The sequence below is a fragment of the Jaculus jaculus genome, chromosome 9 (genome assembly GCF_020740685.1).
Source record: "Jaculus jaculus isolate mJacJac1 chromosome 9, mJacJac1.mat.Y.cur, whole genome shotgun sequence".
NCBI classification, from domain to species: Eukaryota; Metazoa; Chordata; class Mammalia; order Rodentia; family Dipodidae; genus Jaculus; species Jaculus jaculus.
The window spans coordinates 89,925,854-89,952,100 of NC_059110.1; the positions used below are offsets into that span (position 1 = coordinate 89,925,854).

General features: G+C 49.5%; 2 protein-coding genes across 3 annotated transcripts in view; one reads left to right on the plus strand and one right to left on the minus strand.

The window, feature by feature from the left end:
• Window positions 1–209: 209 nt before the first annotated feature.
• Window positions 210–3,932, plus strand: Cdk5r1 (cyclin dependent kinase 5 regulatory subunit 1). The gene has a single exon (XM_045159404.1). The coding sequence runs from the start codon at window positions 273–275 to the stop codon at window positions 1,194–1,196; it is 924 nt and encodes a 307-aa protein (XP_045015339.1). The 5' UTR covers window positions 210–272; the 3' UTR covers window positions 1,197–3,932.
• A 1,148-nt stretch (window positions 3,933–5,080) lies between these two features.
• Myo1d (myosin ID) overlaps window positions 5,081–26,247 on the minus strand; it is a 394,397-nt gene continuing 373,230 nt past the window's right edge. The window contains exon 22 of one of the 2 annotated variants that reach the window (XM_045158229.1): window positions 5,081–7,311. In XM_045158229.1, the coding sequence (XP_045014164.1) occupies window positions 7,155–7,311 (157 nt within the window). In that variant the 3' untranslated portion in view covers window positions 5,081–7,154. The remainder of the gene's footprint in view (window positions 7,312–26,247) is intronic. The other variant, XM_045158230.1, reaches the window with a different exon arrangement.

Below are 26,247 nucleotides of genomic sequence, written 5' to 3' on the forward strand. Positions count from 1 at the left end.
CGCGGCGGCGGCGGCGAGCGGGGTGCCGCAGTGGAGGCGGGGGCGCGGGGCCGGGACCACGGAGGTGCGGGGCGGAGGGGCGCGGCGCGGAGCCCCGCCCGGTGCTGAGAACCATCTTGTTTTCCACGCAGATACGGAGGGGCGACACGCGTCCCGGGAGCACTCCCTCTTTCTCCCCGGGGCCGCCGCAAGCCCGGTGAGCCGTTGTTTCCCTCCGGCCGGCAGGCTGGGCGCGCTGGGGCGCCGGCCCCCGCCGGGCGCGCATCGGCACCATGGGCACGGTGCTGTCCTTGTCCCCCAGCTACCGGAAGGCCACGCTGTTTGAGGATGGCGCGGCCACGGTGGGTCACTACACGGCCGTGCAGAACAGCAAGAACGCCAAGGACAAGAACCTGAAGCGGCACTCCATCATCTCCGTGCTGCCCTGGAAGAGGATCGTGGCCGTGTCAGCCAAGAAGAAGAACTCCAAGAAGGTGCAGCCCAACAGCAGCTACCAGAACAACATCACTCACCTCAACAATGAGAACCTGAAGAAGTCGCTGTCGTGCGCCAACCTGTCCACATTCGCCCAGCCCCCACCGGCCCAGCCGCCCGCACCCCCAGCCAGCCAGCTCTCGGGCTCCCAGACTGGGGTCTCCTCTTCCGTCAAGAAGGCCCCACACCCTGCCATCACCTCCGCGGGGACACCCAAACGGGTCATCGTCCAGGCGTCCACCAGCGAGCTGCTGCGCTGCCTGGGCGAGTTTCTCTGCCGCCGGTGCTACCGCCTGAAGCACCTGTCCCCCACGGACCCCGTGCTCTGGCTGCGCAGCGTGGACCGCTCGCTGCTCCTGCAGGGCTGGCAGGACCAGGGCTTCATCACCCCGGCCAATGTGGTCTTCCTGTACATGCTCTGCAGGGATGTTATCTCCTCCGAGGTGGGCTCGGACCACGAGCTCCAGGCCGTCCTGCTGACCTGCCTGTATCTCTCCTATTCGTATATGGGCAACGAGATCTCCTACCCGCTCAAGCCCTTCCTTGTGGAGAGCTGCAAGGAGGCCTTTTGGGACCGCTGCCTCTCAGTCATCAACTTAATGAGCTCCAAGATGCTGCAGATCAATGCTGACCCACACTACTTCACACAGGTATTCTCCGACTTGAAGAATGAGAGCGGCCAGGAGGACAAGAAGCGGCTCCTCCTAGGGCTCGATCGGTGAGCCCGGTAGTCCATGTCATGGCTCAAGGATTCCATTCATTTTTAAAAATTTATTACTAAAAGAAACCCAAGTTTTGTGTACAGTATGTGTCTAGCAAAGCCGCCAAGGGCCTCTTCTTCCCATGTTCTCTCCTTGGTTTTTTGTTTCTTTTTTTTCTCCCCAGCTCTGTCAAGAACTCTGGGGACTTTTGAACTCATGAACCTTGTGCGAACCTAGAAGATGGATTCAGAGCCACCCAGGCTGCTGACCACTCACTTTGGGGGACTCACGGGCTGACCTGCCCTTGCCAGCCTGGGCCCTTGCTGGATCCAGGGTGGGTAAGGATTCCCAGTGCTCCCTCATGGGAGCTGGAGAGGGGCCTTAGGCTGGTGGGCCCGGGGAGGAATTGAGATTTCTGGATGGAGGCAGGTCCTTTTCTGGCAACTGTCTGGGGAGTTTCATTCCCCCGGGGGGCTCCGTGAGTTCAGCTGTCTGACTGAGGCTCGCAGGGGCTTGTGAGGTAAGCTCTTCAGTGCCTCGGGGGGGCCCCAATCCAGGATGGGCCAAGTGGGTCTCGTGCAGAGATTGTCAATGAGGGTCGGCCATGAGCAGCCCTGGTCTGCGGTTTCTGTTGTGAAGGGAGAAGGGCTTTCCTTTCCTAGAACCGCGGAGCTCGCCCGCTCGCCCTTTGTCTGCTGCTCCCAGCTCCCCTATTAGTGATGGCTAATAAGTTGGTTTGCCTCATTAGGTTCTGTCCTTCTGGGTCCCAGCTAATGGGGTGGGGTGAAGCTAGGGACAGCTCTTTTCCGGACTGAATTTTTCCATTTAAAAAATGCAGCTTAGCCCCCCTCCCCCTGTGGCGAAGGCCAGGACAGTGGCAGGTGCCCATTAGCAACAGCCTGCCTTCTGAGCAGGTGGGGGTACCAGGCCTGGGATCCAAGGTGGTGCCCACCTAAGTGCTAAGGCCTTTGGCTGGTGCACATGACATGTGTTCTGTGGAGATGGGGGTGATGTGTTAATGGTATAGATCCCACCTCAGCCCTTGTTGATTTAAAGCTGTTTTCAAGTGAGACAGCTGCATCCCGGAGACAGTTCCGAGACAAGGGGTGACTCCTGATTACTCTGGAAGCTTGGTGATTCTCCAGCTGATCACTTCCAGCTGCTGGGTGTGGTGCCACCTCTCCTAGTGGCTGCAAGAACACATTGTGGACTTGACTGATTTTCCTTTCTAAATCTCCCAGACTGGCAGCTTGAGGCCTGGGAGATGTCCAAGAGAAGGGTGCAAGTCTTCCTGCGAGGCCCTCACTCCAGCTTTGGGGAACCAAGCAGCGTGAAGATGCCTCAGAGGGTCCCTCTCTTCCTGTCCTGGTCCCCAGAGAGTGCTGCAATTGGGGGCTACTGTGGGGAAGTCAGAGGTGGTTTTCCATAGGATTAGGTTATAGGTGACTGCCGACATCCTCCCAAGCACTACTGAGAGCCATGTAAGAAAGAGGAAGCTGTGAAACAGGTCCTGAGGGAAGAGGCCCGGGGCTGGGCCTTTGGGCTGGTGACCCCAGAGGCTGGGAAGAGGACCTGCTTGGGCTGGAGAGCCTCTCCCCTTCACTTCCTTGAGGCTCTGCTTAGCCCATCCTGGACCCTCAGATGGTTGATGCTGAGCTGGAAGAAGGCCTCGCCTGGCTTGCCAAGTGCAGCCTCTCTTCTCCGCTGGTTTCCACGCATCCTGTCTTCAGATCCTGCCACCACGTGTGACCTGGGCAGGGAGGCCCATGGGGCAGCTGGCCCCTGGTGGCATGGAAGAGGAGCTTGGAGAGCCAAGTCTCAGGAGGATTGCATGCTTGTAGCCTCTTCAGCTGTCTGAGCCTGGCCTGGAGCTGTGCCATTATATTGCATTTCCAGGATTCCCGTTTTGGGTCTCTTTCCTTCTCTATTTATTTTTTATTCTGTTTTTCTGTTCTGAGAAGGTGCATATTTCAAGAGTGGTTGGGGACTAAGGAAACAATTGTAGTTCCATCAATGTGAAGGCTGTGTGTTCTCCTCGCTCCCTTTGCACTGGTCATCAGTGTTGTGTAAAGGAACAGCTGATACACTTGAGTGTGCAAGCAATGAACCCATTTGACATGCTGCTATGAAGACTACTTTTAGAACAACAAAAAGAAGAAAAGTAACAACAACAAAAACCCTAACCTACAAAAAAAAAACCCTTTTATTCTTTAATAACTGTTGCTTTTACAGTGATATTGTGCATGCAAACCAGGAGCATTTTGTGTCTTAAGAAAAATAATCTTAGAACAGATGGCTGTGAAAATTACACTCACGCAGAGAACAAGCCACAGGAATAATAGTTCAGGATTTGTTTTTTTCCTCTTTTTCTTATAAACCTCAAGGGTTGATCTATTCTTTTCATGCAGTTATTAGAATTTAGTTTTGTTCCAGCAGTTGTTAAACTTGCAATGAAAAGAAAATGTGCCATTTCCCCCACCCAGGATTCATAGCTGTATATTTGAAACTGCTAATTATACACATGTGATATATGTCGTTTTTTTAGTGAGATTTCTTCTGTAGCTATTCTTTGACCAAACTGTGGACATTGTTAATTTATATTTGTCTCATTTGTATGTGTGTGTAGTGTGTTTGTAAGTATGTGTGGTTTATAATCTGACGAAGTCATGGAGCTCAGTTTGGCTGTAATTTAATTCCCCTTCCCTTATTTTTATTTATTTTTGTACTGTGCTGATTCAATAAAATGCACTGACCGTCCATTACAGTGACCTGTTTTTGTGGGCCCATTTGTGAGAAGGTTAGGGGCACCTCTAATACATGATTCATGCACTCAGGACATGATTGGATTTGTGTTACTGGCGAAGGGGGACAGAGTTAGGAGAAAGGGCTGAACACATTAAGGTGATTAAGAAAGCAGCATGGGCTAGGTCGGCTTTGGCTTAGTGGCGAGGCAGGCGCTCCCCAAAGGCTCCCTTTATGGAGGTGCTCGGCCAGCAGCTCAGACTCAGAGTTGCCCAAGTGGATCCTGATTGGCAACCTGGCCTTAGACCTTGTATGTGGAGACTGGGTGCCAAGACTTCCGTTCCTATGTGTCCCTGTGCCCGGCCTTGCTTGGTGTCTGCTCCTAGGCTCCTGGGGCAGCAGGGGTGGACAGGCGTCCTGGGTGCAGGAGACTTTAGCCCTGGCTCTCCCAGATGAGCTGCTGCCTCAGCCTGTGATTGTGGCTAACAGGGGGTCCCCCACCTGCTGTCTCTTCATGCTTTGTACCCAGTCTGCCAGCCCCAGAAGTGCTCTTGCCCCACCAACCTCAGGAAGAGGGCAGTGGGGACGTGAAGGCCTGGTACCCACTGTCAGGAGCTTAGCCTGGCAGGTCTGGGTTACTCTCTCCAGGTAGTGCCCAGGATCTGAGTCAGGCTGCGCTGTGTGTTCTTCACCCAGACTCGTGACTGAGAGCACCCGGCCGCTGCTGCGCCGCCCAGGTGCCGGCGACGTCCCCACCGGCCAAGGCCTGGTCTGTCAGGCTCCCAGTCCTGAGAGCCGCTTCCTGCTTCTAGGTCCTTAACCAGCCACCTTGGAAAGAGGCTGTTTTGGCCTAACAGCTGCCACAGGGCCTAAGCCCACTCTACACATGGTTATTTACTTCAGAAAAACGTTCCCTGAAGCAGAACAATGAGATTCCAGACTCCAGAGCACAGGCTTCAGAATGCCTCCACTGCCATCTCCTTCCCCCTTACACCTCCCTTCCCGCAGCTTGCTTCTATTTAATCATTCTGTTCAAAAGCCTTAGGCAAATTATCCTCCATTTTACATTGTGCTTAACTCTTCCTTCCTCTAGGGTGGCAGTTGACCATAAACTAAAATTTCACAAGAATTTTTTTTAGTGATAAACAGAACACCTTTAAAAGTAAGATTTAATGCTTTATTGCTCTTGATGGTAAATCAAAATATGCTTTAGACATAAAGTTAATTTAATGGAAAATAGGAATATATGCACCAAACCATAAAACTGCATTTAACTGAATCAAGAGAATCCACTTCATCGCATACAATCACAGTGTCCCCTTCATTTTCCCTCAGTATCCTTGATTCCTGCTTCTTTTCAGTGGCCACACTGTGACTTCCTTTGCTAGGTTATAAAAAGTGCTTATGGACAGCGCAGTCCTTAGTGGAAGGCCCTGGTGCTGGGTGAGGGCCCCAGGGTACATCAAAAGGTGGGAGAGAAGAGTCTAACCCTTTCTTCCCGCTTCAGCCTCTACAGGCGACTCATTTGGCATAATCTGTTTTGGTGTGTTTAAAACGTATACTTGTGCATGTCTTGTGTAAAGCAATAGGTTGGGGAAAATAAGTGGAGAGGTGAGGTTCCAGTTAGATGGTTCAACTAGTTTCTACTGGTGATTGGCAAAATCATGAGTGTGCGACCTGGGCTGGTGGCACCTCTGCATGCATAGGAAGCTGGCCAGGCTTGGAGGGCAGGATGCCAACAGGAGTCTTCATTGCAAACTATACAAAGTGCAAATGTCCCAACATGCCCTGAAAGAGGGGGCCAGGAGAGCAGACCCCTGGGACCACCTTGGTCAGCTAGGTGACCCCATCAGGCCCCGGGCAAGGCACGGGAGCTGGCACACAGGCACTTGGTGCATTCTGCTGGGTCAGGGTGCCCAGATGAGTATTAGGAGAGGGCTGCATCTGGCAGAAAGTGAAGAAAATGTCGCTGGACTCTGTCCACCCTCGTGTCTGCTCAGTTCTCCAGTAAGGCTCCTTGCCAGCAGGCCCGGGCTGCCCCAGGCCTCAACACCCTCAGCTGCTCCAGCTGGAGGGAGGAGACCAGGGACTCAGGAAGGCTTCCGAAGTGGGTGGAACTGTCAAGCTGGTAAGTGTTCTCCTGGCAATAGGTTCAGGGCCCAGGATCCAGGGGACAGGTACATGGCATAGGTGGGCACTGGCCTGACCTGCAGTGCCAGGAGCCCACTCTCTCTGCTGCAGCGCTGCTCCTCCTCCTCTTGTCCCGTGTGCTTCTGATCCTGCTCTTGTGCTACTACTCTGGTGAGTAGATCTGAATGCGGTCAGTCAGAAAAGGAAAGCAGCTGAGCACGCCCTCGCCCGACACCTGTGTGTTCTGTCAGGCTTCCCGACTGTGTTACAGCACAGGGGACAGCCAGTTAGCGACCCGGAAACTGTAAGCATGAGGTCAAGATGACCATGGACTGTGGGTAAGCAAGGGGATCTTAGAGCACCCGCAGGTGGCTGGGTCTCTGGAGAGGAGGTGGCAGGGGGTCTCCTTGGAGGCAGGCTCTGGAAGGGGGAATCGGCTGGGCGTGGCTGAGGGGCTAATCTACTGGCAAACCTGTCCACCTGGTAGCGCTGTCTGTGTGCTGGGGCTGGCCAGTAGTGCTGAGGAGCTGAGCCAGGCTCTGAGGGCTGTGATCCCCTTGGGGGTGGAGGGGCAGCAGGCAGGGTTCACAGAACTCATGGCCACCAGGTCCATACCCCGAGGGAAACATGTTTTTGGCTGGAGAAACTGCCTTCCGGGCTCCCCCTTACCCCATCCCTTTGCTGGGGTCAGCAACTGGTCATTGGCTCAAGGCCTACTGATGACCTGGTCCTTCACCAACTATAGGTACCATCCAGTCGCCTGTGAAGTGAGACGTGGTCTAGATGTCAGCCCAGGGGTCTGCGGTGGGGCATTAGGTTCTTTGGTTTACTGAGCAGGGACTGTGGAAAGTTGAGGCTGCAGAAGATGGAGACCAGAGGCAGAAAGCCAGGCAGAAAAGCCTCATGGGCAGGGGCCTCAGAGAAGGCCGGGGGGGGGGGGGCGCCCTGCCCAGGTGGGCCCTTTGTAAGCTGATTTCTAGTAGCATTAGCAGGTATGCAGCAATTAGCTGGGCATCTGGGATGCTGAGTGAGGCAGAGTGTGAGTGGGATGCAGAGGCTGAGGCCCCAGCCAGCCTCGCCCAGACCCAGGCCTCCAGCTCGCAGTGGTCAGTTTCCGGGCACACTGAGGATGAAGCCTGAGCGGTTCTTGGTGAAGTCAGGCTCCGGCTGGTTAAGCCGCGTCTCCACGGAGACAGTGCACTTCTTCCCATGCAGACTGCATTGCACTGGGTTGGTGACGTTCACTTGAAGGTGGCGCTTCTCACTGGAAGAGAAAAGATAGAGGCCAGGCAGGCAGTGAGTGGGCAGATACAGAGTGGTGAGGTTTCCCTGGCAACTTCTAGGGCCCTGCCATTTTCCAGGCTCCTGTGTGCTGGCAGGTTCAGGGTTCAACTTGCTTTCTTCCCAGGTGCTGAGAGAGGGCTCCTTGGGAGGTTAAGGCAAGGAGAGAGTGGTAGTGATGTGTGGGCTGCAGTCAGAGAGACCGCTGCTCAGCTCCAGGGGAGCCTGGGTGCCGCTGGGCCAGGGAGGCAGATGTATTTGAAGCCTAAGCCACAAGATTGAGTCATTTGGATTTTAGGCGTACTGGGACGAGGGTGGGGTTCTGACTTGTGACAATTTATCACCTGTCTCTGACTGCAACAGGGAGGCTTGGGAGCCCTCCACCCCAACCTCACAAACCCTGTGAGAGGAATGCCTTCACTGAGTCCAGCTGGCTAGACTGTTTGTCACGGAGTCCAATATCAGAAAAGACCAAGTGTCACAAGTGTTCAAACCCAGCTAGGTGTGACACTGAGCCTAAATTCAAAGTTTTCTTGGGCTGCAAAGTTTAAGGCCAGTTTGGACAACTTAGACCTTGTTTCACAATGAAAGCTCAAAAAGGACTGATGATATTTTAATGGCCTAGTGTGTGTCACATGTGAGGCCCTGGGTTCAATCCTCTAGTACCACTTAAAAAAAAAAAAAAAAACAAGAAAGAAACAAGAAGTGGGTCTGAACTGACCCCATGAATGCTGTTCCCACTTTGCTGCTGGGGTTGTGACTGGCCTTTGCTGGAGTCCAGGCAGCTCTGCAGATGGTCCCCACTGCCCTGGAAGCTGTGCAGCCAGGAGCCCTGCATGGTAGGGTAGGCTTCCTCGCTGAGTGGGGCCACGAGCTATGCTCTCCCTGCTCTGGGGACAGGAGCCCCTTCCTCTGGCACTCACACTGCTGACTGTACACATGAAGCTGTTACTTATTTGAAAAGCTGAGGACTTGTTTAAGTAGGTTGGCACCTAAGTGTGTGCACGATTCCACGCTGTGCCCTGGCTAGGGCCACGTCTGATTTCTTTGAGCTGGAGGGGAGAGGAGAAAGACCTGCTGGCGTAGGAGCCTCCAGTCAGTCTGGGCTGCAGCAGCGGGCTCCTCCATTCCACCAGCCAATGTCCTAGGGATTCCTTTACTGCTCCCAGGACAACATGAGGGCATGGACTGGGTCCATTCTGACCACTGCTGGACTCACTGGACTAAGGGAGCTCTTAGTGGCAAGTGATGAGCTGTCACGTCCACCCTGTGGTGAGAAGACCAGGGTTGAGCCCATTACATGCTGAACTCGTGCCCAGCCTGGACAAGCTTTCATTGGCACTTTCAAGCACTGACTGGATTGAGAGATACAGTTGCTTAGATGCTGAAGTGACTTATCAGGTGGCACATGCTTCCAGAAGGGGTTTTCAGAGGCTAGTGTGCTGAGAGCGCTTCCCCAGAGCTCCCACTCTAGGGCACTGTGTCCAAGAACACTGTGTCTACATCCCACAGAAGGTTCCAAAGTCTGAGAAGGAATCTGAGGTGGTGTTAGACGGTCTTCTCACAGCTGTTTCTATCTTCTTTCTCATTAGTCATGATGTTGGAGGCAGAAAATGGACATAGGAAGAGACCTGTGGTTATCACTTGTGGGCATTAAGTATCTAATACTTAATATCTTGTCAGCTATAGCTAAAACCTTGGCTTAGACTGCTATTTTTAGCTAGAGTTGGACATAAAAATAGGCGAGCCCATCAGAGGCAATGACTCAGGCCCTCTCTATTCCTGTGAGCATCAGGGAGGCCCTGCAGGTTCTGGGTGGGCCCGTGTGTCCTCATGCTGGCCCACAGCAAGCAGAGCTCACCCATCTGCAGCAACACTACTTCTGCACTAGCTAGTTCCTGAGCCTGGGCGGCCTCCTGACTCTCCAGTCAACTCAGAGGGGGTTTGGGTCCTGCCCCAGGGGACTCAAGTCCTCTGTTCTAGGGCCCAGCCTCTCTGGTGGGCATGTGCTCTTTCCTGAGTGCACGGCTGAGAGCTGTGGTGGGGTCTTGGTGCAGCAGTGTGCATACAAGGGTCTAGAATCACCTGGTGACAAGGTGACTCTGGGAAGGGGCTCCAAAGGGGCCACATTCCACACCACCCTGAAAAACTACCATCCTGCCTTTATGCTGCTCTAGTGGGGCCCCTTCAGCCCAGTCTTGTAGCACTGGTCTCCATTCTTCCTTTCCTGTTGTACCTCTGGAATCTGCTCTGGTCTTGACGTGTGGTGTGGGCCGCTGGGAACATGGAGGGGAGGGGACAGCACAATGATGGGACTTCACCTGGAAAACGGTGCTCTCATGGTGGCAAGGTTACAAAGCCAGAGTCTCTGCTCCAGGCTACTTCTCCCATTGGTCTTTTGGGCTATAGCCAGTAAGCACGGTGAAGTAAATACTGGTGGGGACAGGAAATACACAGAGGGGAGGAGGGGACCATCCTCTTCCTTAGGGAGCTTCCAGCAGAATTGTATCCTGGAAGGTCCAAGGAGATGGCATGCAAGGAAATGTGCTAAGGTGGGCCTCCCTCCCCCAACTACTACTGCGGGGGGAAGGCTGTGAGAAGCAAGGAAGAGGGCAGGGCGGGGAGCTGGATGCTTCAGTGCTGCAATGTAGACGCTCCGGAAGCCTTCCCTGTCCCCCAGCCTCGCAGCAATGAGGGGTCTGTCCCGGGAGAGTGGCAGGTCATCCTCTACTTCTCAAGGCGGTGCTGCCTTTGGGGTTCCACATTGCACCCACCCCAGAGGGCTTGTACAGAGGAGGGCTTGAGTGCAGACACATGTGGAGGGACCTTTTCTCCCCTACCTCCAGACCACAGATTCTCGTTTGTGCCAACACGGAATTCTCCTTTCCCAACCCCATCCCAAACAGAATGAGAATTAGGACATATTTGGAAAGAAAAGGCACATTTAGACATGTCTTCACACCCATGCTTCCATTTTTCCTTCTTGCTTTCTCCCTCCCTCCCTTCCTTTTTTCCTTCCTTTCTTCCTTTGTGTGAAACAGATCTGACTATATATAGCCCAGGCTAGCTTTGAACCCATGATCAATCCTGTCCCAGCCTCCTGAGAGCTGGGATTACAGGTATGAACCACCACACCCAGCTCCACCCTGGATTTCTGAGAAGCACTTTCTAAATCCATATGAGGTAGCTCCTGATTCATTTGGGGTCTTAATACAAGATCTGGAGTTATAGACCTGGGCTCTGGTCCTGGCTTTTGGACTTATCCATGCCTCTGTGAGTCACCTCTTTGCCTACTTTCTGGTGGAGATCAGTGGAATGGGTTTCATTTATCACTCATCTGACCATTTATCCGTAGATTTTACCCAGTCTCCAACCCATATGCTAAGCCTTGGAAATACAAAAACAAATGTACGATCAGGGACGGGGTCTTCTGTGCCATGGTAGGGTCTGTGCCCTCGTCGTCTTGGCAGTCTGGTAAGATGTGTGCGTGGGCACCTAGGACAGCATCTGCGGGATGTACACGCTATGATTTTGCTTCACAGAGGAGCTGTCATTCCTTTTCAGTTAAGTGCAAAGAACCTCCCAAAGATGGTTCAGGAGAACTATTATTACAGACTCAGTTTATATCCTTTGCACATTTTTACAAAGTTCGTAAGACTACATGACTATTTCTGTTTTGAACAGTCCCTTCCTGGAGGTAGCACATCCAGACAAGATTCTAAGCATATGCTTCAACTGGACGAGTGTATGGAGGGCACGAGTACTGATTTCAGGGTGCAAGTTCTAGAGGGTGGGGAGGGTTCCCAGGCTCAGACGCAGTGCTGAGTGCTGAGTGCTGAGTGCTAGGACGCTCCCAGCGCTGGTGGCAGGTGTGGCCAGGCCACTAGTTCTGGGCTTGCCGAGTTAGTGCGTCGTCATCGCAGGTCCCAGAGCCCTTCCTCACACACTGCACCCTCGCAGCAGCCTAACTCATGTGCTTTCCTCATCATCCTCACTGCATCTTCTTAGATGAGGAGGACAATTGGTTCAACAGACAAGATCCTCTTAGGACTGAAGCTCACCTCGGAGGCCCAGCGCCAGATGGCCTATGGAATGGGAGAGCCCAGGATGGAGGCCTGCTCCTTTAAAGAGTGTTCTGTGTCATCCCCTTAAGAGAGGGGGTATTCCCCGAGGCTGGGCTCAGACTTTTCCTTGGCATAGCCCCAAGGTATCCTGACCTGATGCTCAGCCATCTGCAGGGAGCTGCTGTAGAGTTTGGGTGGAAGAGGGAGTGAGTTCCTAACAGAATGAGGACAGAGAGCAGTTCAATGTTCTGGAGGTAAAGTTCACTAAAGCCACACCCAGTTGCTGCTGTCTACACACTGTTGTGAATAAAGGAAGGGAATGTGGGTTCAGCTTGCAGCTCCTCAAAACATTCAGCAGAATAACCTCAGAAGCTAGCAGATCTTCTCCTGGACATGGACCCAAGGAAATTAAAGCAGTGTTCAACAACAGCTTGGGCATTGGTCCTCATAGCATAACTAGATACAAATGCTAAAAGCTGGACATGGTGGCACACAGTTTAAACCCAGTCTTTGGAGGGATGAGGTAAGAGGATCACTGTGAGTTTGAGGCCAGCCTGGGCTATAGAATGAGTTCCAGGTCAGCCTGAGCTAGAGTGAGACCCTGAGACAAAAAACCAGAAGAAAAAAAAAGAAAAAACTCCTATGCCCATGAATGGATCAAGAAAATGTGAAAATGTGGTATGTTTGCACCTTGAAGACATTGTGCTTTGTGAAAGAGGCCAGCTACAAAGGCTGCATGCTGCATGAGTCCATGTATGTGAAATACCCCAACCAGGCAAATCTACAGGGACAGAAAATAGCTTCGTTGTTGCAAAGGGCACTGGAAAGTAGGAGTGTGGTAAGGCTGCTTATGGGGTTTCCTTTGGGGTGATGGAAGTATTCTGAACTAGGTAGAGGTGATGTCCATATGCTACTGTAAATATGGTAAAGATGACCTTCACTTTATGTTACGGGTACTTCACTATTATTTTAAAGTGGATTGATTTAGAAGATAATTAACAGCAGACATGGTTTTGGAAGAAAGTTCTTATTTCAAGTTCAACCAACTTATTTAAAAACAGCAAGAGGCTGAGCCAGGAGGATTGCTGAGTTTAAGGCCAAATTAGAGCCACATAGTGAGTCCCAAGTCAGTCTGGGCAAAATGGGAGCCTCTTCCCAAACAAACCAAACTGAATCAAGTCAGCAAGAGGTTGTATGATATCCTGTGGGTGACGTAGTTCCCAGGCCAGAGTGGCTGGGTGGGTGCTATGGGTGCTCAGTTCCTTGCCTCTGGCTTAAGTGCCACCATACACTGGAATTGTCAAGGAGCCAGAATTCTTCCCTTACTTTTACAGAAAGAAACAGACTTTACAGACGGAAGCAGGGTGTCTCCCTCTGATGGTGTGCCAAGCCAAATGACAGCTGCTGGGGGAGGCTGGTTGTGGGGGAGGGGCTTTTCCTCCCTGGCTTCTGTTACAGGATTTAGTGGCTCAGCAAACTGTGGAATTTGGGGACTTTCATCTCATGTCATCTGTTCTCAGCCATCACTGCAGGCAAATGGCCTTTGTCACATGACTTTCTTTCCTTCTCATTTAGACTCCTGTCTGGTGCTCATTAGAGCAGCCCTTGGGTAAATGCAAGAATGGGTCAGCATGACAACCCAACGTGGCCCCAGTGCATCTAGGCGCTGAATGGGCCCAGAAAACACCCCTTCCCATTCCCATCCCGGCCTCTGGTCAGCTGGGCAGTGCAGGTCTCTAGACAGAAGCCAACCAAGAAAGTGGCCTGGGAAGTTGCAGGCAGCCTGTCACCCCAAGTGCAGGCAAGCCTGGAAGTGTTTCGGCCACGGGCTCTTGTCAGGGGTCGTCCAGAGGCATTACTTCTGAGCACGGCTAGATCCTGGACTCAACAAGCTCACTTTAGGGGAAAGTGCAGTGAAGTGGGGATCGATGCCAGGGCTTCAGGATAAGCAAGCCACATGCAAGCACTGTGAAGCAGCACCTCGCTCTGTGCTGCCTGCTCAGAGTGTGGCAGGAGGAACCTGGCTGAGCACTAAGCACAGGCATGTGGGAAGCAGAGGCTTTTCAGTGACATGAAGGGAATCTTACAAGTTTCAAGACAAACCCCAGAGTCACAGCCAACTGGAAGTCACCAGAACATAGTGTGCTCTCTGGCTCACAAGAGGAAGTCTCCAGGGTTTCTGTCTGCAGCTCTTTCAAGTGTTTCGCTTCATGAAACAGCCCCTCTGCTCATGTCAGGCCACAGAGGACAGATCTCTCAGAATCTTGCTGTGGGAAGCCCTACTTCTGTCCTCATCAGGGTTGCTTCTAAAGTGAGATGATGGATTCAGCACCCAGCAGACCAGAGTGGGGTGATGCTGCACTTCCTGTCTATGAAGCCCTGTCTGGACCTGCAGCTAGTGAGGGCTGGGGCACCACCATCATCACTCACAAATAGTTTCTTTTCTTTTGGCACAGATTAGCTGAGCCATGGCTGGGTGCAGCTACTGCCCAGCACACCCTGGGGCCTCAGCCAAGCCCTGAGTCTGCCTGTGCCCAGATGTAGCTGGGAAAATCCACACCATCCTCACTGTATTCCTGATATTCTCAGGGACCTTCCCAGCTTGCAACACCCTTCCCCTAAGTCCTCTCCCCTGCCTCTTTTGGCCCCTTCTCACTGAGCTCATGGTGAGTAACATGAGTAGATCAGCAAGCTCCTATCCCTTCCATCTGATTGGAGGTGACAATGTCAGCATCTGTGCTGAACATGGCTGTGCAGAAGGGATGCCTGGTAATGGTGGCTAAGGTAGGTCTTCCTGAAGAAGTGACACCAGGCTGAAGTGATATCAAGGATGACCATGACTCTCATAGAAGCTCTTCTGGCTTTGTTTTGTTTTCTCATTCTTAAATGTCATTGTCCATTCATTTATGTGCATTTTACATGTTATTTCAGTGTTGCCACCCAGTTGTGTGGTTTTATTGGCAGATGATGACCCAATTATTGTCCCCATCCATCCCAGCACATATTCTCAGCCCACTCTGAGAAAGAGTCCCTTGAATACTCCACAGACAGCTGAGTTTCCACATGAAGACACTGACAGTGTCCTCTGGGCCACTTCTCTCCCTTTGTCAAGTGGTCATAGCCTAGCTGGCATCTTCCTGATAGGAACCAGAACTGGGGTTCATCTCGGCTCCTTCTCTCTGTCCTGTGCCACTGCTCATGTCGAGCAGAGTGAGTTCTGTGCTGTGTCCTGGCACAGTCTCTTCTGGTGACCACTGTGGCCCAACTTGTTTCTTTGCCTTTCCTCTGCTCTGCTCCAAGCACATCCTTCAAGCTGTCAGCAGAGTCTAGTCCTATAGCTCCCAGCTGCCATTCCCTCCATCACCGCCCTCATTCCCTGAGGAGTGGCCCCAGGCCCAGCAGTGTTCACTCAGCCCTGAGCGGGGAGCTCTGCTGTGCTGACCCCACCCAGGGACAGACTCAGCAACCCTGGCTCCTGGAAGCATCTTGAGGAACTGTGCAGAGTTCCAAATGGAATATGGAAGATCATAGTGGGTGTTAAAGAAAGGATAACCTCCATGCGGCAGGAGGAGGAAGAGGAGCTGAAGCCCACAGTGTTGAAGGCCAGGCTGGTGCCCAGCTGAGGAAGCATTGGCTTGATCGGAGTCATGGCCAGGGTTACAACGTAGGGATCAAGGTCTGGGGCTCTGCACACACTGGGTGGCCCAGTTTGTGAAAAAGATACCAGAAGAAGCCTATCTTTCAGCCTGGTAAGGAAGCACCAGGTGGGTAAACATTTGTTAGAAACAGATGCAGTTTTCCTCTCTCTTGGGCCCCTGAAAAGTGAATCCACTGCTGATTAGGAAAGACAAGAAAAAACCTTAAAGACATTAGGAGAAAAGGCTCATAGCCTGCAGAGGGTTGGTGACCTCATCAGGTGGGCTGACACAAACAAATACAATCTTTAAAAGGTGGAGGGGAACTTGGGACTAGAATACCATGACCTGCCCATCATCCGAGGGGACAAAATGAGGCCCCAGGGTATTCAACCAGACTCAGCTGTCATAGGAAGATGACTGCAAACACACCAACAACGCCAAGCTAAAATTCTGGAGGCCAACAACGTGGAAGATGTGAGGTGTCATCGTAAACATTTAGTGTTCTCATCTCATTTGGGAGGAGGGTATGGGGACTGAACGATTTTGTCTCCTTCAGATGAGTATGGATGTAGAAAAGATGGAAGTAAAAACAAGAACAGGAGACTGGAATGGACAGCTTTCCAAGAAGCAGCAACAAGGACGAAAAGGAAAACTGACCCATGCAATGGAAGGTAGGCGAGAAGAAAGGAAGTGAAGAAGAAACAAGGGTTACACCAAGCCAACTGGAACCAGCATCCTAATTACGACAACATGCAAAAGTTCAAAAGCAAGGGGATAGACTAAGATAAGCCGAGGCTGAGAGAAATCAAAAGAAAACTGACAAAAGGACCATGTGGGGGTGGGGGGTTGGGGATCTGGCTCAGTGGAAAAGTACTTGTCACACATGTGTGAGTATGAGAGTCTGGGTCCCCATAATCCACATAAAAAGCCAGGTGCTGTAACTATAGTGAGAAGTAGAGACCCTTGCTCTACAGCAAGAGACTATTTGCATAAAAAATATTGTTTGAACATAGTGAGAGGTTCTGGGGAGACACAAGGGATACCTTTCCAGAACTGAAGAACCCTTTTGCAAAGTGACTTAAAAATATTTTTTTAAAGTATATTTTATTATTTGAGAGAGAAAGAAAGAGGGAGGAAGGGAGGGAGGGAAGATGAGGGAGAGAGAGAGAGAAAGAGCGAGAGAGAGCGCGAGAGAGAGACAGAGAGGGTGTAAGCAAGCATGCCAGGGCCTCCAGCCACTGCAAATGAACTCCAGATGCATGTACCCCTTTGTGCATCTGGCTTATGTGGGTTCTGGAGAATCGAAGTGGGATCCTTGGCTTTTCAGGCAAACGCCTTAAATGCTAAGTCATCTCTCCAGACCTAATAATTTTATTTTATATATTTGACAGAGAAAGAGAGAGAGAGGCGTGCAGATAGATAGAGAAAGAGAGAGAGAATGGGCACTCCAGGGCCTCTAGCCACTCCAAACTTCAGATGCTTGTGTCCCCTTGTGCATCTGGCTTATGTGGGTACTGGGGAGCTGAACCTGGGTCCTTAGGTTTCTCAGGCAAGTACCTTAACCACTAAGCCATCTCTTTAGCCCCTGATTTTTTTTTTTTTCGAGGTAGGGTCTCACTCTGGCCCAGGCTGACCTGGAATTTACTATGTAGTCTCTGGGTGGCCTCGAACTCACAGTGACTCTCCTACCTCTGCCTCCTGAGTGCTGGGATTAAAGGTGTGTGCCACCAAACCCAGCTGATTTTTTTTTAATCTTGCTTTATAAACCCAAATATCTACGCATTAGGTACCTCACTCCTAATGAGATTTTCAGGGACATAAGAACATTTGTTCGTGGAAAATATTGAGTGGATGCTTTTTCTTCAGTGCCAGGGATTGAGCCAGGGACTCATAAATGCTGGGCAAGCACCCTACCATTGAGTTAAACACCCCAGAAGGACTGATGGGTTTTAGAAGCATGTGTGCAAGATCAAGGATGTTCCAGGAATTACATCACTGAACATATTGTCATGTTTATGTCTTGAGGTTTGATGAACATGAGTGGACAATGGTTTTGTGAAAATTTGTTTAATATATGCTATGAAGTGTGGGTAATTAGTTCCAGTGACCACTTAGCTGTCTGCTGGTTAGAGCTGGGGCCACTGGGCAGCATGCCTTGGGTAACAGGGACTGGAAATCATCCCTTTATTAAGAACTTACAATGTAGTAGGTAGGCACTGTGTTAGACATTTCACATGTGTCACCTCACTCAGTCTTTCCTCAAACTGCCATCATGAGGCACTGTCATGATGTTCCTTTTACAGAGAAGCAGCAGAAGCTTAGAAGGCCCAAATAATTTTTCAGAGTTGGAAAACGGCGAGGCCCTGCAGGGGCTGTGCCTAGGGTGCCTGTTTCTCTAGTGACACTTTTAGCCTTGCCCTCTGCTTGATCCTGCACTGAAGTCTGTCCTAGCCTCATGTGGAACCTCTGCAGCCCCGGGCTTGAAGAAAGCACTTGGCACCTGCTGCTGGGTTTGGACACTGATCCACAGCCACGACCCCTGCCACCAGCCTCTCACCACTCCATCTCTCTCATGCTGAGGCTGGCTCTTTCCACTGTGGCATCCGTGTGACTGGAAGGAAGATGCTTCCATTTGGGTGATGCCAGGCTGTCAGAGGCGCTCTTCTGGTGCTTAGACATGTACACTCAGTTGCTTTGCAAGATACCTTCTTTCCCCTTCTTCAGTGCTGGCCTAAACCCAGGGATGTGTGCATGGTAGGTGAACACTGAACTTCATCTCCAGCCCCTCAGGATACATTCTGTCTTGACTTCCTGGGTGGAGTCCTGAGGAAGATCAGTGCTCAGGGAGATTCCTGGGTGTTGTTTTGTTAGCCAGACGGTTATGGTTCTTATTCTCTGTGTCCCAGCAGCCCTTTCCTGGCAAGGTAGATGTGGGCATAAGCCAGAGTGGCCTGGTTACATTGACCCTCAGAGGCTGGCAGCTTCCATGTAGCTCTGATTTATTTCCCTATAACATTAGAGTTGGAAGTGGTGCTGTAGGGTCTGTACTAAAAATTTTGCTTTATATATTTGGAATCTTGACTCTTTAAAGGCTCATTTCTGCCTTTCCCAAAATGTCCAAATTAATGCTTCATACCAGGGATAATGAAACCTTCCAAAGCCAAACTATGAAGACAAAACTGTACCCACAACTCTCTCAAATATGGAATCAGAACAACAACAAATCAGAAGCATTCAAATACCTCCAAACAAAACCTTCACAAGACTAATGGGACAACAGCTGTGACAGAGCTGCGTCATAGTATGTGGATCTGGAAGGCTTCAATGGGGTGCCCTGGCCACAGCCCGTCCTCTATGGCAAGAAGGCTGTGGGCTTGGGACCCCACAGGCAATAACTTTTCTCTCCCTTCCCTTCTCTGACACCTCTTCTTCCTGCCCCTTTTAAAATTTCACATCTCTTTATGCTTTTTTTTTTTTTTTTGAAGGGTCTCGTTCTAGCCCAGGCTGACCTAGAATTCACTACATAGTCTCAGGGTGGCCTTGAACTCCCTTCTGCCTCCTGAGTACTAGGATTAAAGGCATGCACCATCACGTCCGGCTCTTTATGCTTTTTACTGTAATGTCTTGAAGGTCTTTAATTTATAGGTTTGATTTTTTCCCCCTTTGCGGCTTGAGTTTCTTTTTTCTTTTCTTTCTTTCTTTTTTTTTTTTTACATCTTTGCTGTTTCCTGCTTACTTTCTATTTCTCCTCTTGACACTTCTGGTCACAGCACCTACACAGTTAGCACCATCTGTGTGCACACTGGTGTCCATTTAATGGACATGCTCAGTAAGCCTGGATGAAGCATGACTGGTGTCCACACCTTCCTCTGGGCCGGCAATCTCAGTGGCTTGTCAGGAGCACCAGTACATATGTGCTCACTCTGCTCATACTTCAAGAAGCATTGTGACATCAATGGCTAGAGGTCAAAGGAAAGAGCAGCTAACATGACCCCCATTCTTATCCAAACACAAACACACGGGGAACAGAGATATGAAAGACTCACCAAAAGAATGCATGCATAGTTATTTCTGCTGAGCTCAGGGCTACAGGATGGCATGCTTATTTATTTATTTGACAGAGAGAGAGAGAAAGAAAGAGGCAGACAGAAAGAGAGTGCAAATAGGGGCACCAGGGCCTCCTGTCACTGCAAACAAACTCCTACGCATGTGGTGCTTTGTGCATCTGACTTTACATAGGTACTAGGGATTTGAACCTGCGCTGTCAGACTTTGCACACAAGTGCATTTAACCACTGAGCCATCTCTAGAGCTCCAGGATGGCATTTTGTTTGTTTTTGGGCTTTCCAAGGCAGAGTCTCACTCTAGCCCAGGCTGACCTGGAATTCACTCTAGTCTCAGGGTGGCCTTGAACTCACAGTGATCCTCCTACCTCTGCCTCCCGAGTTCTGGCATTAAAGGCGTGTTCTACCACATCCACTTAGGATGGCATTTTTGAACACGGTTGGCAAGTAACTAAAAAAATAAACTTCTATGAGCTCTGAAGTTCATAGACAGTCTTTTATTTCTTTTTCCTTTTTGAGGTAGTGTTTCACTAAGTAGTCCAAATTGGCTTTGAACTTGTGATCGAACTCCCAAGTACTAGTTAGGCATAGTCCTGACACTTGTCCAACATGGCTCTGGGACAAAAGATAACAGTGAAGCAGCCATGCTTGTTCAGAAGCCCATGGTCTGTAGAAGCAGGTAGATAGGTTGACAAATAGTTTTCCTGGAGGGTGGGTGCCAGCCAGGACCAAGGAAGGTGTAAGGAGGGTGCTATGGGCATGCCCAGGACTTCTGATATTCCTGTGCTGCTTGTGGGACTGGTAGGGAGACACATTTTCCTAGTAATCTGGGATTCCAGCACCCTGGTCCAGAACAATCTCTGATTTCTGCCCTCACTTGACTGCCTGCAAACATGGACCAAGACAGAGCTATGGAAGTGGCTGCTAAACAGGCTGTATGCCAGTGTTGATGGTGACTCACACACCTGGTCAGTGCCTCCCTTTCTATTAGCAATGTCCCTTAAGTTCTAACTGTCCCTCTCCCATGTCATGGTAGCTATAGACAAGAAGGGGATGAATAGCTTTGGAGGACAAGGAAGACTTGGGTTCAAGATGAAAGAGGGCAGCAATTCAGGGGCCTTAAATGGCAAATGAAGGGCTAGAGCCCAGGATTCCCATGGTTTTAGTGGAGTGTGGTAGGAGATAAGCCTTACCAGGTAGGAGGGTAGGTGACAGGTAAGGAGTCCAGGGTGAATTCTGTGGGCAGTGGGGAAACCCTTGAGGGTTCTTAAGGAGAAGAGAGAAGAGAAGAAAAGAGAGAATGCTTTGTTTCCTGTAGTGTGTTCAACATTTATGATATGGGCTGGTTTCTTGTCTGTTTTCCTCTGGCTTTCTATCCTCTCCCCAAAGAAAGCTCCATAGGAGAAAGATTCCTTGTCTATATCCCTTGTGCCAAATAGAGTGTTTAGGGGCTGGAGAGATGGCTTAGTGGTTAAGGCGCTTGCCTGTGAAGCCTAAGGACCCAGGACCCACGTAAGCCAGATGTACAAGGTGGTGCATGTGTCTAGAGTTCATTTGCAGTGGCTGGAGACCCTAGTATACCCATTCTCTCTTGTTTTCACTCTCTACCCTTCTCTTAAAATAAAATAAAATAAAATAAAATAAGTAAATAGAGTGTTTGGCATACAGTGGACACTTAATAAAAGAGCCAATTCAGTAGATTAATAGAGATGAGACAGGTGATGTGCACAGTAGGTGGATGGAGGCATTTGGTGGCTTCATAAGGTAGACACAGTTTTCTAGTGATCTTGTTTCCTGGCCTAAGTTCTGGAAGAAAGTGTCCTACTCATTAACAAGACAACATAGTCACCAAAGAGACGCTTGGAAAACTTTGGCAGCTGACTGAATGTGGATAAAGAAAGGGGGTGTCAATCATGGCCCAGGTTGATGGGGTGGGTTTGGGAGATGGAGCTAGACTGAAAAATGACTGCTCTGATATCACACTGATTCTGACACCCTCTGGTAAACCCATCTGGGTTCACTATGCATTGTGAGAACCAGGATATACAAAACTCACGCCTCTCCCCCTTACAGGAAGAGGTGTGCATGGCCCGAAAACTATGCCTTATGTCAGAACTGCTTGTTAGAACCTAGAAATCAATGCTTACAATATTATAGTGGTGCTGGGCTGCATTAAGTGCCAGTGAATGAGATGCCTAGATTTTGAAAACATACAATGTTAAGATGGGAGGTGGGGGTTGGGGTGGTGATACACACCTATAGTCCCAGCACTTGGGAGGTGGAGGCAGGAAGATTAGCAATTCAAGGCCAACTCAATTACACAGTGAGTTTCAAGCCAAGCTGGGCTACAACCCTGTCTCAAAAAAATAAAAGTAGCTAGGCATGGTGGCTCACACCTTTAATTCCAGCACTCAGGAGGTTGAGGTATGAGGAGCAACATGAGTTTAAGGCCAGTTTGAGCTAGAGTGAGACATTATCTTAAAAAAATAAAACAGGGGGCTGGAGAGATAGTGGTTAAGGAAGCCTAAGGATCCAGGTTTGATTCTCCAAGTCCAATGTAAGCCAGATGCATATTGTGGTGCCTGTGTCTAGAGTTTGTCTGCAGTAGCTGGAAGCCCTGGTGTGCTCATTCTCACTCTGTCTCTGTCTCTAATAAATAAGTAAAAAATAAAATAAAGTATGGACTGGAGAGATGGCTTAGTGGTTAAGGTGTTTGCCTGCAAAGCCAAAGGACCCAGGTTCAATTCCCCAGGACCCACATAAGCCAGATGCACAAGGTGGCACTGGCACATGCATCTGGAGTTCGTTTGCAGTGGCTGGAAGCCCTGGTGAGCTCATTCTCTCTCTCTCTCTACCTGCCTATTTCTATTTCTTTCTTTCTCTCAAGTAAATAAATATTTAAAAATATAGCCTTCCAAACCTCTTAACATTTCTTACTTTTTTTTTGTTTGTTTGTTTGCTTTTGTTTTTTTGAGGCAGGGTCTCACTCTGGCCCAGGCTGACCTGGAATTCACTATGTAGTCTTAGGCTGGCCTTAAACTCACGGGTGACCCACCTACCTCTGCCTCCCAGTGCTGGGATTAAAGGCATATGCCACCATGCCTGGCCTAAGATTTCCAACTTCTTATTCAATGTTATTCATTTGTTTTTTACACTCACTATTCTTTTTTTTTTTTTTTCTTCTCTTTCGAGGTAGGGTCTCACTCTAGCTCAGGCTGACCTGGAATTCACTATGTAATGTCAGGGTGGCCTCGAACTCTCGGTGATCCTCCTACCTCTGCCTCCCAAGTGCTGGAATTAAAGGCCTGTGCCACCATGCCTGGCCTCTCTCACTATTCTTTCCAGTGATCTTTTCCTGAAATGGTCTGAACTTTTAAAAACACTAACAGTATAACTATAAAGGAGGAGGAGAATGAAGAAGAGGAAGACAAGGATGGAGGATGAAGATAAAGAGGTTAATGCTTGCTTTGCAAATTATCTATAATTGTGGTAACTTATGAGAATCTAGAAGCTGGCTAATGTCCAATGATAGTAAGTCAATTATGGTTTGCCAAGCAGTTAGTTCAAGTCACCATGAAGGGCTGTTAGCATGTGAAACTATTTACTGAGCCCAGAAAGTGTTTTCTCTCAGACACTAACTTTTGGAATGGTGGTTAAAGTACATCTGAGAGTCAGATGTCCCAGATGGCAGCAGGAAGAGATGGGGAGAGGGGACTTCCTGGTTCTGTGCATTTCTAGGAATATTGCTTAATCAAAAGAGGACACAGTAGGGGCCTAGCAGGCAGAATATGAGGTTTGGAATTAACTAATCTGGGGCTTAAGTTCCCCTGGCTGGCTCTGGGAATTCTGTGATAACTAGTGACAACTCTGTCTTTCAGAGGTTTGGTGAGAGTTAAAGGAGAAAGCACATGCACAGTGGTGGGGCAGTACTGGCACCAACAGGTGCCCATTTTGGCTGCTAGTTAGTGGTGGGGGCAAGCCTCTTTCAGGAAGGAGGTACTCAGATGTGGAGTGCTGGTTAAACATGAAGCTGAGGCTGGGTATGGCACTCAGTGGTAGAGCACTGTCCAGTGCTAGCAGCAAGGCTGAAAGGCCCCTTGGGGTCCGCTCTTCTTCCCTGGCTACCTATGGCCTCCTAAGAAACAACTGTGTCACACTAGGGCTGCTTTGGTGGAAAGACTTGTGGGTTCCAGAAAGCTCTTTAACTTGTCTTGGGAATTATAAAATCCCATGTAAGCTGACAGAGGATGATGCTTTCTTCCTGGACTTGATGACATGGCACTTAATGCGGTTTTCACCTTACTGTCACTCAACTCTGCTGCCAGTCTAGGGAAATAGTATCCCATGGCAAAGTAGGCAGCAAGTAAGGTGGTTTTTGAATTGAGGGGCATTCAAAGGCGTTAACAGAAGAAGCTCATAAACCAACCCCTGAACACTGAGATGAACAGAAACAAATCGCCCCCATTCTACCACCTGTTAGAAAACAGAAGGATTTGCACTCCATCATGTCAGCTAAAAAATGTGTACCCTTGTCTCATTAAGGTAAAGGAGCCTTGACCACATGAATGCTTTTCATGGAAAATCCCCCCGCTCCAGTACACACTTTCATGCTAATGACATAGGCAAGGCAGGCCGTCTATCAATACATTCTGCAAACTGCCTAACAACTCTGCCTTTTCTATTCTGCATTTGCTATTTTAAGCGAGTACATAATGCATCAATTTTCAGACTCTTACTTAATGCCTCTGCTACAGAACCGAGAATGCAGTAATCATGTCAGGCACAGCAGAACAATATTCCAACAGATGAAACATTCCACACAGCCTCATTTCCTTTTCCTGGGATAGGGCATCTATTTCTGGTCCTATAATGAAAGATGGGTCAGTGGCGGGGGTCCAGCCCTTCTTGCTCAGGAATCCCACATCACAGAAGCCACTTACCATGCTGCTGCGGGTGGACACATCAAAGGTCCTTCAAGGACTCCAGTCCATCTGACTACTCTTTCACTTCTTTTAAGTTCCCAGAAATGGGTTGTTTAGATATGGGCTGGAGCTCACTGGCTGGAAATAGAGTGTGGGTTGTCTGAGACCACATCTGTACTTTCCCCCACACAACATGAAGGAGTTCCAATTTTTGCATGATCACTAATTTGATTGAAGGGCCCAAGAGCAGCTGTCATTTGTCTGTCCCCAGTCTCCTAAGAGGCTCAATGTGAAGTGTTCCCATGTGGCTTCTTGCCAAATTTAGTGTGACCTTGAGTGCAGACACACTTGCGGTAAAGGGCAATCGCAGCTGAAGTCTCGGTGGGCAGTTCAGGCAGGTTTCCCTGCTGTGTGTGTTTATGGCTCTGCTGGCTTGAGTGCAGGCCTTATTTACTGCCTGCAGGGTCACCTGGGAGAGTGAGCACAACAATCTGCCACCACATTCGCTACACTCCTTGGCCTGGAAGTGGTTTAGTCACATTTTCCAAAGACTGCCTCTATTGCTGGCTGGCATAAATGGGTGGGGCTATTTCTATCAAGCCCTCCACCCCTGCTCATTTACTCATATATCAATTAAAAACTGTACAGCAAATAAGAATGAGTGGGTGCAGAAGTGATTCTGCTAGAAAGTGAATAATTCAATAAAATCTCCACACCACTGCTTTCTAAAGAACTGATTCATAGCCTCACATGACTCAGCCACCTTGATGGGGAGTTTTGAATTACTGGCCTAACTTCATTAGTATGAAAACAATCAAATCCAATACACTCTTCCTCTAGGGCTAGATGTCAGACACCCTGAGTAATATTTAGGTCACTGCTGCCTGGGCAAGTTTGCAAAATGGTGTAGTGTCCTGATTTAGACAGTTTCATGTTTGTGTTAAATGGCTGTCCCAGGGAGGCACCCTGAGGCTTTTAAGGGAGAGGTTCTATGACCATTCTGACAGTGTGAAGTGAGCTGAAACAAATGATTCTTGTACACTTTGTCCCACCTAAAGTACACTAATGTCAACCTTGCAGCTCAGATCAAATCTCTGGGTTTGGTGGGTGTGTCCCCATTTCCTCCTGTCTCCATTTCTGGGAGATCACACAGCAACAGCTTCTGCTTTAATTATGCTTTAGGATTGGCTGAGAAACATATGAAAAACTGTGGCTCTCGAAGTGGACAAGACTACCCCCAGATACTGCTTGAAAGTACCTCAGTGTGGTGAGTGGTAGTATGAGGCTTCTAACATGATCCCTGTCCTGGGCATTCTGGCAAAAGGGCTGGCTAGCTTTGCTTCATATAAATTACCTGCCTGGGAACTGGCTTAGCAAATGACAAGGCTCCTGTACTGCCATTCCTGCATTTGTCTACTGGGGATACTGTCCAAGACTCTCCATGGATGTCTGAAACCACTGATAATACCAAATCCTATACAAACATTTTTCCTATACATATATATTTATGACCAAGTTTTAAAACTTAGGCATAGGAAGAGATAAACAATAACAAAATAGAAAACTCAGAACAATATACTATAATAATATTGTTTAAAGTTCCTAGAATACTTAATTCTTAAACTTTCCACTTAATATATCTTTTTGTGTATACATGGTATGTGGTGTGTGTGCGGTGCACACAGATGTGTGTACACGTGTGTGGAGGCCAGAGGAGACCATCACATGTCCTCCTTTACTGCTCTTTTGCCTTTTTTCTTTTTTGGCTTTTCGAGGTAGGTTCTCACTTTGGTCCAGGTTGACCTGGAACTCACTATGTTGTCTCAGGGTGGCCACGAACTCATGGTAATCCACCTACCTCTGCCTCCCAAGTGCTGGGATTAAAGGTGTGCACCACGCCCGGCTTGCCTAATTTTCTTGACATAGGGTCTCTCACTTAACCTGGAGCTCAACATTTTTCAGCTGGACTGGCTGACTGGTAAGCACCAGCGATCCTCTTGTGTCTGCCCTACTCAGTGTTGGGTTAGAGGCAGGCCCAGACATATCTGGCTTTTTGCATGGGTATGTAGGTGCTGGAGATTGAACTCAGGCTCTCATGTTTGTGCAGTAAGCACTCTCAACCATACAGCCATTTCCCCACCCCTTCATTTGATATTTTTAAGTCTGTAGTTGACCTTGGGTAGCAGAAAGGAGTGTGTGGGGGTTACTATGTGTACAATTTCATTGATCAAC